The sequence below is a fragment of the Macaca nemestrina genome, chromosome 1 (genome assembly GCF_043159975.1).
Source record: "Macaca nemestrina isolate mMacNem1 chromosome 1, mMacNem.hap1, whole genome shotgun sequence".
NCBI lineage: Eukaryota > Metazoa > Chordata > Mammalia > Primates > Cercopithecidae > Macaca > Macaca nemestrina.
This window is the reverse complement of record NC_092125.1, coordinates 63,143,803-63,156,621: the sequence shown is the minus strand read 5'-3', so window position 1 is coordinate 63,156,621 and position 12,819 is coordinate 63,143,803. Positions and strand designations below refer to the sequence as shown.

The following is a 12,819-nucleotide window of genomic DNA, read 5'->3' as shown; positions in this document are numbered from 1 at the left end:
TTGCTTCTGACTTTTTCTCTGCTGGCCTGGACCTGCACTCCACTCAACACTGAGCATTCCATGAGGGCAGGGGCCATGTCTCCTCCATCAGACAGTACTTGAAAAGGTGGTGGGGAAGGCTCAGGACAAAAGGGTGGCAGTCCAGGTGGAAGCGACTCTGCCTACATGTTTAGAGGGCAGTCATTTGCCCCCTCCTGTGCTGGGTAGTTTCCATCTGCCCCTTCATTTCATCCTCCACCCTTCTTCACCCTGCTCCGTGTCCTGGGAGGTTGCCCTCGCTGGACCTTATCAGTGGGGCTCCCATGTTCTCAGGCTGCCAGATGGGTTTAACCAATAGCAGGTGCCAACAGGAGGGCCCCAGGGCAGGAGGAGAGGAAGGGTGGGTACCAATTCCCCTGGGTTCCTCTTTCCTGGGCTACAGGTTGACAGCCTTGTACTCTTCTACCTAAGGCCATGGCTCCTGAGGGTGGTCCTTGCAGGCTGTGGACTCATCTATCCCCGTCCATGGAGGCTCAGAGAGGTATAATGGCTTCCTACTGCTGCCAGCCTTTAAGGTGGATCACATATCTTGCCATTTTCCCTCTAACTCTGTCCACACGTGATAAATAGTACCTTCTGAGAGTGCATCTGTTTCCTGGCAGGAAACATTACCCACAGGTTGAAGATGCCCTAATCTAGTTCAGGAAGTGATTCTGACCCTGCGACTCCCTGGAAAGGGAAGCCCTCTCCCTCCCCTATAACTGATTCTTGTCCCTGTTTTCTCCACTCTGCTGCAAAAGCAGCTCTGCCTCGTCCCCTCTAATCCATCAGAGCATGGGCCGCAGGGTAGGAGAATGCAATGGAAACTGTGGGCTGGTCCATGGAATCCATGACCAGATGCCACCCTTTCTGCACTTACCATCCAGTAGTACCACTGGGCTCCTGTCTGAAGTGCCCGCCACCATGGAGGTGAGGAGTGGGATGGACAGAGGACCTGCTGACCCTCTTTGCTCATCTCCCTTATGAGTCCAATCCATAATCACCTCCGGGAAAGTGGGGCCCAGGGCCCACCCCTGCCTTCTTCCATCTCACTGTTAGGAACGCCACGGGCCCTACTCTTGACGGCTCCTTCTAAATTCCCCCCACCCAAGACTGTCCCTCCTCCCTTCCTTCTGCCCACTCCATCCACCTACATGATCTCTTCTTCCATCAGACCCAGACCCAACAGGGCGCAAAGGCCCTCAGCCAGGAGGGGACTCCCTGACATCCCTGCTTTGTTTAGCAGCCTACGGGACTGATGTGCTGGGGACAGCGAGGCCACCATTGTCTGGGAAGCCAGGCATATATGTCCCTGTATATGACCAGAATCTTGTTGTTTTACCAGAGGCCAGCCCCCAAAGACCTTCTCTTTCTGTGCTCAGTTCCCAGGGCTGGGAGCCGCAGCGGGAGCACCAGCAGGGGCTGGTTGGGGCGCTCCTGTCTGGTGCTGAGGAGGCCTCCCAATCCCTCAAGCCTTCCCTGGGGGAACCTCTGGCCTGCTGCCCTGCTTCCTGTGGAGGTGTCTAATCATACCTCTTTAGGATGGGTAGTCTTGACGTTTTTCTTGGTACTAGCATGGCTCAGCAGTAAGGCACACTGCCAGGGGATTGGAAGACCTGAGCTCTGTTCTCAAGACAGACGTTGACGACTATGGAACACTGCTGAGGGTTTTCCATTTTCTGGGCCTCAGTTTTCACATCTGTGAAATGACAGCTCTGGACTGGGTGATGACATTCAGTAATTCCAACTATGTTCGGATGATGATATTTCCACGCCTGACATGACTGGGTGCCTGTCTGCTCTAGGTCACTACAGGACATTTCTCCTTCCTGAGAACTGGCTGTCTTCCCATACCCACCCCAGGTTTCTTGGCCTGTCAGCATGGCCTCGTGCGACCTAGCCACAAGGGTCCTGGCAGGGGGATGGGGAGGAGACTACTCACAATCTTCTCCGGAGTAACCGATGACAGATTCTGGCTCCGGACCCTTCCCGAAGTCATTTTCAGCCTGGACTCGGATCTCATAAGGTACGTAGACTGGGGTCTGCCCCACCACGTAGCGAGAGCCCCACACTGTGACGTTGTTCCAGGCCTCTCGAGTCTCTCTCCGCCTCCACTTGACAATGTAGCGTAGGTTGGGGCCAAAGGCCGAGGTGGCATTCATGGGCTGGGCAGAGGGACAGACAGGCTGGGGAGGCTGCCGGAGAGGGGCCCAGATCCACCCACAGCTTGTCCTCTCTTGCTGTGCCAGGCATCCCTTCCAGATATGCCCAACCCTGGCCTGCCCCCTTGCAGGGTAGGGGAGACCACATCCCCCACCCCAGTGAGTCCCCCAAAAGGCAAAGGTCCTGTGAACCCAGCAGCATGCAGATTTTCTGTGACAAAGGCTTCGCCTGAGACCCAGTTACTCTGACTCTGAGAGCCACCCACATTTGCAGGTGCAAAGGTTTTATTTTCAACAAAACACCTTCCTGTGACAGGAGCAACAATAAATCAAAATATAGACAATAAGGTAAACTTCTCCAAAGTCAGAGGAAATGAGTTGTGATTAACCACAGCATGGCTCCTGCTAATGAACTCAAAATTCCAGAATGGATTTTAGTTCTACCAAATTTGTGTGTGTCTGTCCTGTCCTTCCCAAGAGGTCAGAGTTCTTTAAGCATGAGTGTGATTCTGCTCTTTATTTTCTAAGGGCCTGTCCCAGGAGTCAGTCCCTTGGGAGCCTGCTATACAGAGCCATAGACCAGGGTCCTGCATCTGGGCTCAGTCCAGCTGCTGTTGCCCTGTTTGGCCAAGGCTGCCGTGGGAGCAGCCTTCAGAAAGACAGGGAAGGTCATGATCCCAAACACTGCATCTCCCTGTTTCCATTACTTGTGGCAGAAGTTCAGAAATGTTAATATTTCAGTGGCTGTGTTTGCATTCTCAGACTGGGAAGTGGTTTGGGAAAAAAAGTCGTTTTGAGACCACGTACTCCAACTTCGGTTTGGAAAATGTAGTCAGTGAGCCGGCATAAAGATGGGATTTTATAAGACCTGAGGGAGTCTTTGGAATGACCTACTCCATTCTCTGACCAAAAGAAAGCCTGTACTGGACACATCTCAGATGTTGGTCTCTCCCCAGCTCCCACAAATCTCCAGTGAAAGGGCCCTAGAACACACCAAAACTTGGTTTGGTGTTGTGCTTAGATGTTTTCTAAAGTCTAACCCCAGTCCCTCCTCCTTCAAGAGAAGTCCGCTTGATTTTGCTGCATCCTCTAGGCGTTTGGCTAGACTGGCAGTTGGTGGACCCTGGTCCCCTCTGCTCTCGTCTCCTCTCTGAAATCTTATGCTTAGACATTTGTCCTGTTTGGTTTCTAGATGCCCAACTCAGAGAGGAGTTTGGTTTCTCAAAGAAGAATGGCCACCAAGACCAGCCAGAGAGTCTGAACCGCATCGTGGCCTCGTAGTGTTGGGGCATCAAGGCAGAGGGGCTCCTGGTGCCTGCGGCAAGGGGAGCTGCTCCATCGGGGCTGGGAGGGCCTCTTACCGTCCACGTGATCTCCATGTTGTTCTTTCTGGTCCCCTCTCCCTTCACGTCACCAGGATTGGACTCGGGGGCTGGAACCCAAACGGACACAGGTTCAAGTCCAATTTGTGCCTTACCAGGGCAAGGTAAGGAACCTTCCTCCGTCCCACCTGATGGGTCTGTTCTACGCTCCGAGTTTCTTCAGCATCTATGTACACGCTGGGTCTAGTGTGTAAATGAACTTACTCTGTGCATGATGTGCCTTCTGAGCTGAGATTTAAACTCCCAGAGCAGGGCTAATTTCTTGTGAATTTTAATCCTCTACCAGACAGCATTTATCATAAGGCTTTCCACACTGTGGGTGGTCAGTAAGCCAACTCAGTGTGGATTAGCTCCTTTGTGGATTATCCACTAAATGTGTTTCATACCAGACTGGCTTATCCCTGGCATTTAACATTTTTTTGGGGGGCAGCATCTCCACCCCCTATGAGCTGGTGTGATTTCAGAAATCCAAATACTACCCAAGAGTGTTAGGAAAAGAAATCTGATGTAATACCAATTTATATATTTCTCACACTGAATTATGTATTTCTGCTGTACCTCTTTGCCATAGCTCTCCCCTTTAAAGCAGATAATCAAGAATTACTAATAATAAAACTGGAAGTTAGCATTTATCATGTGCTTACTACATGCCAGGCATCATGGTAAGTACCTGAAACACATTCTCACATGTTCACAACAGCTCTGTGATGTAGGTGTTAGTACTCTCTGCTTTACAGATGAGGAGGCCAGGCCTTGGAGAAGTAACCTAAGCTCACATGGCTGGGGATGGGGGGAACTCAGTGTGAGTTTGGGGTGCAGAGTTTTGGAGCCTCCTCTGGCAGCCCTGGGGTACTCACGTGCTCCACTGGTTCGGTAGCGCTCGGACGGGAGGCTGGGGTGGCTGCTCCCAACCTCGTTGACGGCAATGACACGGAACTGGTAGTTGACATACGGGGACAGCCGGAGGATGGCTGAGTTAACGCTGCCAGGGTACTTGGAATGGTCATGCCAGACCCCGGGTTGGAACTGGTCTTCTTCAAACTGGACAACGTAGTCTGAGTGGGCAAGGAAAACAGAGCTGTTTCGGGAGCTCAGTTAGGAGTGGTCTTCTTTAAAAGCACTTCCTCCTTGGCTTCCGTTGATCTTTATAATCTCTCTCGCACAAAGGCACAGGGAGAATTCTTCCCAAGGCTCAGGAAGAGACACCAAGGCCTCTGTACATTCTGAGGATAGCCCAGGGCACACATCAAGTAAGGCAGAAGTGGGACTGGAAACCAGGAAAGGCCTTCGGTTTAAGGGTGTTACCATCCCTCTTTTCCAGCTTTGGAGCACAGGGCCCCTGAGCTACCTGTGATGGGGCTGTTGTTATCGTCCCCAGGGATCCAGGTCAGCCGCACGCTCCTCTCGGCCAGGTCGGTCAGCTCCAAGTCCCGGGGCCGGTCTGGCCGTCCTGGTGGCAGAAGAAGACACCACACAGGGCTCCTGAGTTAGAGCGGGTCCACCCTTGTGACGGCCCTAGCCCTGGACAGCTCCCTGATGAGTTTAGGTCTACGCTACCAGCCGGATCCAACCCCAGCCTGCCCTGAGGGGTGAACACAGGGACCACTCCCTTCCCACAGGGGCCCAAGGAAAAACAAAGAGGAGACTCCTGAAATCCCAGCTCCCCAAGAAGAATATCAATGGGTGTGGAACAAGGAATAAAGGGGATTATGCAGGGCACAGAGAGAACTGGGACCAATGCCATCCCGTCTCGGTGGATCTTCTGAGAGTGCAAGCATTCAGGAATGCCACCCATCATCAGACCCACGCTCACAGCACTTAGGAAGGCTGATGAGGGAGTGTGGGATTCTGTCCCATTTTCTCACAATAATTGGCCTCTACTCTGTGTGCCAACGCTCTGAGTAGATGGGAGCCCAGGAGAGGGCTTAGCCTGCTGAACAGGGCAGATGGGTTAGAGGAGTGGGGGCAACAAAGAGAGGGGACCAGACCAGGGAGGAGATGGAGACTTGGTCTCAGAATTTCCCTGATGGACAGCAGGACAGAGGGGCCCAGCAGGTTTGCAAACAGGGGTGAGGGCAGCACCTTTTTGGGGGCACGAATCTCACTGGGACTGCTTTAGTGGGTTTAAGTGCCATCCTGGCCTGGGATAAAGACATCCGGTGACTGAGTGGTAGGGGTAGGCAAGATTTTCTCTCCATCTTGACTCCCTGAACCAGATTTCTATCTTTCAGATGGTCACTATAAGGACCTGGAAGGCAAGTCCCACAGGCCCATGTTCGTGTGTGTGTGGCATGTGTGCGTAGATTATAAATGGATAGAAAGCAGCAGATGCAGGGAGGCTGAACAACGAGTTTCCAGGTGATGTGAAGGGAGCAGGCTTTCGCATTCCCTGCAAACAGGACCTGAAAGACTGCTGGGAGGACAGGCCACCCTGAGGGAGCAGTGAGTGTGGCTAGAGGCAAGGGATGGGGTGAAACAGCAGCCGAGAACTTCCGAGCTCACCCTGTAGGGAGCAGGAAGCCCAGCATAGGGCTGTGCCCTGGGCTTGGGGAGGTGGATGTGGGCAACTGAAAGGAGGTCCCATGTAGCCAGGAGTGCTGCCCACAAACCTATACACTGTCACCCTTTCCCAAAGCAGCTTCCTTCTCCTAGATTCCACACCCGGGGTGCCAAGAGAGGGCACTGGCAGGGGACTGTGATTAGTGGGAATTACCTTTGGGCAGGGCAGCCAAACGGTTAGTTGGAGTGGCCTGATCAGCTGCAAAGGTAAGACGGGTTATCCAGGTTAGCAGGTTATCCAGGGTTAAAGGTGTTCTAGAAGGATGGGGGTAGGCAGCTGAGGCTTAGACAGCTGCCCCTGGGCTGAGGTGTTCTAGGCAGGGCTTTCCCCGTCCTTCCATGGGGAATCCCCTACCCTTATAGAGGCCATCTGTGTTTCCTCCACATCTGGGGGCTGCACCTCTGTTTCCTTCCCATCCCAATGTGACTCTCGTGCCTGGGCCCACGCTCCCTGCAACTGCGCCTCTCCACTGCACCAACGCTAGTGGCAGTAGGGCACCCACAGGGAGGCAGAGGTGACAGAGGACCTGCTTCCCTGGAAGGGAGGGGCCTCCTTCCTCTTGGTTTGGGTTAGCTTAGTATTTACAGTCCAGCCTGGGTGCAGGCCAGGAAGACACGGCATCATCTTGCTCAGTGCATAGCACACGATGAAATGCCACCAAAACCCAGGAATGGGGCGGGAGGGAAAGGAAGGCTGGCGGAGGTCATTGGAAGCACAAACACAAACTCAGTCTTGCTTTAAGGATGGATTGTTTTAATTGACTTAGTGGTGGAGTTAGCTGTAAGGAAGGTACAATGATCACAACAAGAAACCCTTCTCCACTTTCTCCGTATCACTCAGGTCCCTTTCAGTTGAGACGTGGAGAAGTCACACTCCACTCAGGAGGTAACCTGTCCTGCACAGCTTGTTCTGAAACTGGCAGCTCCCTAACCCTGACATCAAAAGGCAAGAAGAGATCACCACGCCTGACCTGCCCACTTGACTGCAGGCATTGCCCTCAGAACTGTCCTGGGCCACTGCCTCTCTGGCTGCTGGGGAGGGGGTGGGGCTGGTCAGTGCCAGGGTGAGCAGCGGCAGTTACCTAGCACAGTGAGGTAGGCCTTGGCCAGGTCTTGGTCTAGCTCGGTGCTGGCAACACACGTGTAACTGCCCTGGTCCCGCTCTGCCACACCAAAGATGGTCAGGGAGTCATCTTCCTTCTTCATCCTACAAAGGTACCAAAGAAGGGTTCGGAGGAGAGGTTAGGGGAGTGCTCAGGGCTGCCCACTGCTTTCTCCCCAGAGGGGGCTCTCGAGTCAGGAGGGCAAGGGAAGTTCCTTCTGGGGGATATGAGGCTCCCTCTCAATGCTTTGACAGAGGCCAGGTCTTCACGGTCACCTGGAGCATTCATCATACTTAATGGAGGGGAACAGAGAGTGAGTGGAGCTCAAGTGGCCGTGAATCACGTTTTTCACCTTCCAATGCCATACGTGTGCCTGCCCCTGTGCCTTTACTGTGCTGTGCCCCCCTCCCAGGTTAGGGCACCATGAGGCCCATGACCCCAAAGGCAGGTTGGTATTCCTTCTCTTCTCATACTTATAGCTTTATCTGTCTTCAGCTCAGAGTTGTCTCCTCTGCACCCAGGCTCAGGCCAGCCTGACCCCTGGCTCCTCGGAACTGTCTCCCATAGAGAGGGGAGGCCGCAGAGCAGGATGGGGCTGTAGAGCTGTCAGCACCGAGTGCCAGAAGGTTTGCAGAGGGGGACACCCTCTGCAAAGAGTCAAATGATGGCTAGAAACCACTGGTACCATGTCCAACTGCAGGGCCCTGCACAACTTTGCTCCCCCGAGATGGAAGAAGGTAAAGCAAAGTGAGCCCTGGGGAGGGAGGCTTGGAACAGCGGTTCTCAACCCTGATGCACACTGGAACCCCCAGGGGGACTTTTAAACACCGCCAGTGTCCTAAGTCCTACCCTACACCAGTGAAATCAGGATCTGAGGAGAGGGGCAGGCATGGGTGTAGTAAAAGCATTCCAGCTTCAGTCTGAGAACTGAGAGCTGGCTCAGATCAACCCTGCCCTCTGCTGAAGGTTAGGGGTACTGCAAATAGGGCTGAAAGGCTGGAGCCTGGGATGCAGAGGAGGAGCAAAAGAGAAGACAAAAAGGAAAGGGAAAAGAGGAGGAGTGAGGGGAGAGAGGGAGAGAAGTGAAGAGATTGAAAAAAGGGAGAGAGAGGAGGTGTAGGAGAGAGAAGCAGGGAGCTGGTGGGAGAGAGGGAGGTTGTGCAGGGTTGGGGAGGGGGTCTCCCCTGAAGTGGGGGAGTCGCCAAGGCCATCACCCCCTCTGCAGTAGCTCCTTGGTGACATGCATGACACGGGTTCCCTGTCCCTGTGTTCTTCCATGTGTCACCAACAGCAAGAAAAAGAAAATGTGCCTCAGACTAGCACTAGGAAGCGGGAAGGGAGGAAGAGAAACCTGTTTCCAATATAGAGCGGCTCGTCATCCTTCAGCCAGGAGACGGTGAGTTTCAGGGAGGGGTCATGCTTCACCCGACACTCCAGCTGCACCGTGGTGCCCCTTTTGGCCACCTGGTCCTCAGGCATCCGGTAGATCCTGGTGGGGTCTGTGGAGAAGCCCAGAGCACTCGCCACTGGCCTGTTCTCTGCCCAGCATCCCCATGCGGCCACACAGTGGCATATGCCTGCCCTCGAGGCCTCGGGCCAACTATGGAGCGGGGCACAAACAGTATGCTGTGGTATGAATGGAGCAGAGTTCTGGGTGGGTAATCCCAAAAGCAGGTAATGCCCCAAATCCTCTCCATCTGGCTCAGGAATATATGATATAATTTCTGGGGTGGTAGTGGGGAGTTGGTGTGAGCAGAAGGTTTCCCTTCCCTAATTCTCTTTGGACCACATGGATCCTAAATGGACTCCACAGGTGCACACTGGGGAGCCCATTCCAAGTTAAAGATAGGTGTGGTGCATTTTCAACGTGAATATTGCATGTGGATGACTGCGAGCAGGGCCTCCTCGCCCGTTTCCAAACTCCCACTGGCGAACCCTCTCCTTTACCTTTGACCTCCAGGCGGACTTGGTTTTCAGCTTTGCCCAGGATGTTGGTGGCGACACAGGTGTAGATGCCTTGGTCCTCTTTGCGGATCATCTTAATTTCCAGACTGCCATTCTCATAAACATGGTAGTTGCCACCATCCAGGTTGCTTCCTTGCCCATTCTTAAACCTCACAACAGAGCAGCAGAACACACAGCATCCTGAGACAGGACCAGCCCAAGGGCAGGGGCAGCAGCCAATCAAGAGAGACCGTGGGGGCTGTGGAAGGAGCCCCATGCTAGGAGTCTGGAGCCCTGAGCCTCAGAGGGTCTGCCTCTAACCACCAGGTGGCCCTGGCAAGCCTCCATCCCTCTCTAGATCTCGGTTTCCCATTCTGTACAATGAGGGGGTTGATCCAGATGATCTGCCAACTTCCTCCCAGCTTTGACTCTTTAAGATTCCTAGGTCTTGCTGAACACCTACTATGGGCCAGATGGGAAGGAGAAGATGAGACAAGTGACTCCTGCTGTGGAAGGCCTGATCTCCTGGAACTTACCATCGCAGAGTGGGGATGGGAGACCCAAAGAAGGGGCAGTCCAGCCGCGTCCGGTTGTAAAGAATCACTCGAATGAGCTGGTTCCGAGGCGACAGCATCCGAGGCGGCACATCTGAAATTCCCAGACAACCGATCTCGAGTACTGAGTCTAACTCTTCCATTTCTTCCCCCTCAGTCTCACCTCTGCATGCCTTCTACTTACAGCAGCTTCCCAAGCACTGAGGCACCTTCCCCTATCACACTTCCCTCCTTCAGGAAGCCCCTAGGGATGAGGTGGGGAAGGAGAAGCTTACTCCTTCCAGTGCCCTCAACCTACCCTACATTGAAATCCAGCTTTTGCAAAGGGTCTCCCCAAATTATCCAGCAGGTTATGTAGCTGCCCCACCACAGCCCTAAGGCATTTCCTAGCTACCCCTCCCACCACCCTCTCCCTGCCCAAGGGGTGCAGCAAATGTACTCGGAACCATTTCCCACCGTGAGATCCAGCTGCAAACCCAGGGGAAGTCGACATGGATACAGCAAGGAGATGGGACAGTCCCACTCTATCTCATCAGGGGAGGCAGAAGACTAAGATTGACTGCTCTGATGGAATTAACTGTCTGCTTATCCAGCTTTGTGAATTTTAAGTACTCCATCCCTCTTACAAAATTTTTCCCGTCTCCATGTTTCCACTCTCCACCATCTTCTTACCTCACCCAGCTTGGCCAATCCCCGGAGAAGGAAGTGTGCCCCATGACATAACCAAGCCCGGGGGAGACTGCACAGTAGTGGGGAGGAGGGGGAGACAGGCTGCGAAGGGCACACTCACCCAGCACACTGACAAAGGCGTTGGCCAGCAGGTAGCCATGCTCGTTGGAGGTGTTGCACTGGTACACGGCCCTGCTGCTGATCTGGGTGTCCCGGAAGATGATGGTGTCTCCGGCCACCTCACGGTTTGGGTTCGGTGGTGCCGCTACAGACAAGAAAGAGATGTTCCTCATGAGAGATAGGAAGGGCAGGGTGAAGGGCACTTGGGGCTCTGGCCAGGGCTCCCAGGAACAACTGGGGTACTGTGGGGAGCACCAGATGACAGGGCTTCTGGCCTCGCCACTGCTGGGCTGTGTGTGACCTTCAGCCCTTCTCTGAACCTGTGGGGTTTATTTCTAATCTAGTCTAGAGTATGGAATATGAATTCTTGTTCAACCTACATACCCATTGGGCAGGTGTGGTTGAAAGCATTAGCTTTGGAAACAGAAAGCAGTTTGGGTTCTAACCACATCACTTACTACCAGCATCGCTCAATCTCTGTGAGCTTCAGTTTCCTTGTCTGCAGAATGGGAATAACAGATCACCTCTTGGGGTTTTTGTGAAGATAACCTGAGATTTTATGCATGTACAAAGTGATGAACAGAAGGTCTAACACATACTGTTATTACCATTTGAATCAAGTGTGCATATATTTAAATGTGTTTTGAAAAGGACAAAGCAATATACAATAGACAGAACCTACCACCTTCCCATCCTCTAAAGAGAGCATGCTCCAAACATTCACAAAGTTAAACCCATAAGCCAAAGCCTCTTGAAAATGGCGTGAGTCCTTATATTTGCCTAAGCTCACAGCTCCTCCCCAAAAATGTGTCCTAAACTGAGAGAGGATATTCTTGCCCACAGTTCTAGTACTGCTGGCTTGGGATGCAGAGAGCAGAGGCTGGAGAGGGCTAGGGTCTTTGTTCTGCCCACACTTCACTCTGGGATCTGGGGTAAATCAACAAACCTTTCCGGGCCTCATTTCCTTCATCTGTAAGATGGGAAGAATCACTTCTACTTTCCCCTACTCTAAGGAAGGCTAAGATAAGAGAACAACGATGAGGTGTAAAACCAAAGAATTGCCACTTTTCTCATCTTTAACCACTAGAAAGTGACTTTCTTCCTAAGATTTCTGGACTAGGAAGCTGATGACTTAGCTTACAAAACGCATTCAAGATCACTCAGACCTGCAGGGGAAGTCAGCGGAGGATGCAGGAGTCGCCCTGCAGGCGCCACTCCACAGATAGCCAGTCTGAGCCCAGAACTGGGGAATCAGCAGATGGGAAAGGAAGACAAGGTTAACATTCTTATCATCCATGCCGGGGTCACCAGTCAGTGAAAAGGGGCCAAGGAAGGCAGTGCCAGCAACTTGTACATCTCCTTGCCTGGCAAATTCTCGTGCAACCAATTTTCCTCCCAGTCACTCCCCTTACATGTTCCCTGGGGAGAGTGACAGGTGACCTTTCCAGGGCTGAGGCTCAGTTGCAAGTCCTGGGCTGCCTTTATTGAATGGTGCTATAAAGTTTAGCACAATTGCCTGCCTTACCCCCAAAGTCCTATTAAGATGGAGAGAACTGCAGAAGGCAGGCAGTGTTCATATCTCTGCTTGTAGCTGGGGGAGTAACATTTGCTGGGGATAACTAGGTTCAGTACTAGCTGGTGCAGTTGTATTGCAGACTCACGGCAACCCAGAGCTTCACCACTTCTTAGCCATGCGATTTTGGACAACTCACTGCACTGACGAGAACCTTATTTCCTCACCTTAAATGTTTGAGAGTAAGCAACAACAGGGGTGCAGCATCTAGCACAGAATGTGGCACACAATAAATATCTAAAAAGGTAAATTCTTACCCTCTCCTCTACCTGTGTCCCCCCTTCTCCACTTGCTTCTACCAGCTGCTGTTCTTGAGTTAGATTCTGAGTTCTTGCCATCTGCGTTTTCCCCATTTGGCTGACACCATTGTTTACATTTCCTCTGACCACTTAGAGAAAGTAAGGACAGGACATTTTGAAAAGTAAATGCAATCAGAGAGTCTATGACGTGAAAACTTGACCAAGGCCACTGATTATAAGGGGCCTTGGAGTCATCTACTCCACCCACCTTGGCAGGACTAAATGTCCCCAAAGTCTAAGCTTACTCAATAAACTGCACCTGTGCATCTGCTCTTCTGGGGCAGTTCTTCCTCATATCTAACCATAATATTTCACATCATTGTACAACCCTGCTTCTTCTTTTGCCCTCAGCAGAGAGCAGAACTTGAGTAACCAACAATGGGGTTACTGAACTCTCCTCTACCTTCCAAGCCCCAGCTGTCACTCAGAGCCCAAC

The 12,819-nt window shown here is 52.5% G+C and overlaps 1 protein-coding gene across 22 annotated transcripts in view; it reads right to left on the bottom strand.

The window, feature by feature from the left end:
• The window catches only part of LOC105484804 (neurofascin), a 200,724-nt gene that overhangs the window by 38,187 nt on the left and 149,718 nt on the right, over positions 1-12,819 (bottom strand). For 15 of the 22 annotated variants that reach the window (XM_011746775.3, XM_011746785.3, XM_011746784.3 and 12 more), the window contains 10 exons: positions 10,513-10,656; positions 9,705-9,816; positions 9,172-9,338; positions 8,576-8,723; positions 7,204-7,328; positions 6,276-6,320; positions 4,911-5,012; positions 4,420-4,617; positions 3,542-3,612; positions 1,961-2,183 (listed from right to left, as the gene is read on the bottom strand). In XM_011746775.3, coding sequence (XP_011745077.2) covers positions 1,961-2,183; positions 3,542-3,612; positions 4,420-4,617; positions 4,911-5,012; positions 6,276-6,320; positions 7,204-7,328; positions 8,576-8,723; positions 9,172-9,338; positions 9,705-9,816; positions 10,513-10,656 — 1,335 coding nt within the window. Of the gene's footprint in view, positions 1-1,960; positions 2,184-3,541; positions 3,613-4,419; positions 4,618-4,910; positions 5,013-6,275; positions 6,321-6,771; positions 7,329-8,575; positions 8,724-9,171; positions 9,339-9,704; positions 9,817-10,512; positions 10,657-12,819 lie in introns of those variants that run through there. The other 7 variants (XM_011746777.3, XM_011746782.3, XM_011746794.2 and 4 more) reach the window with 2 other exon arrangements.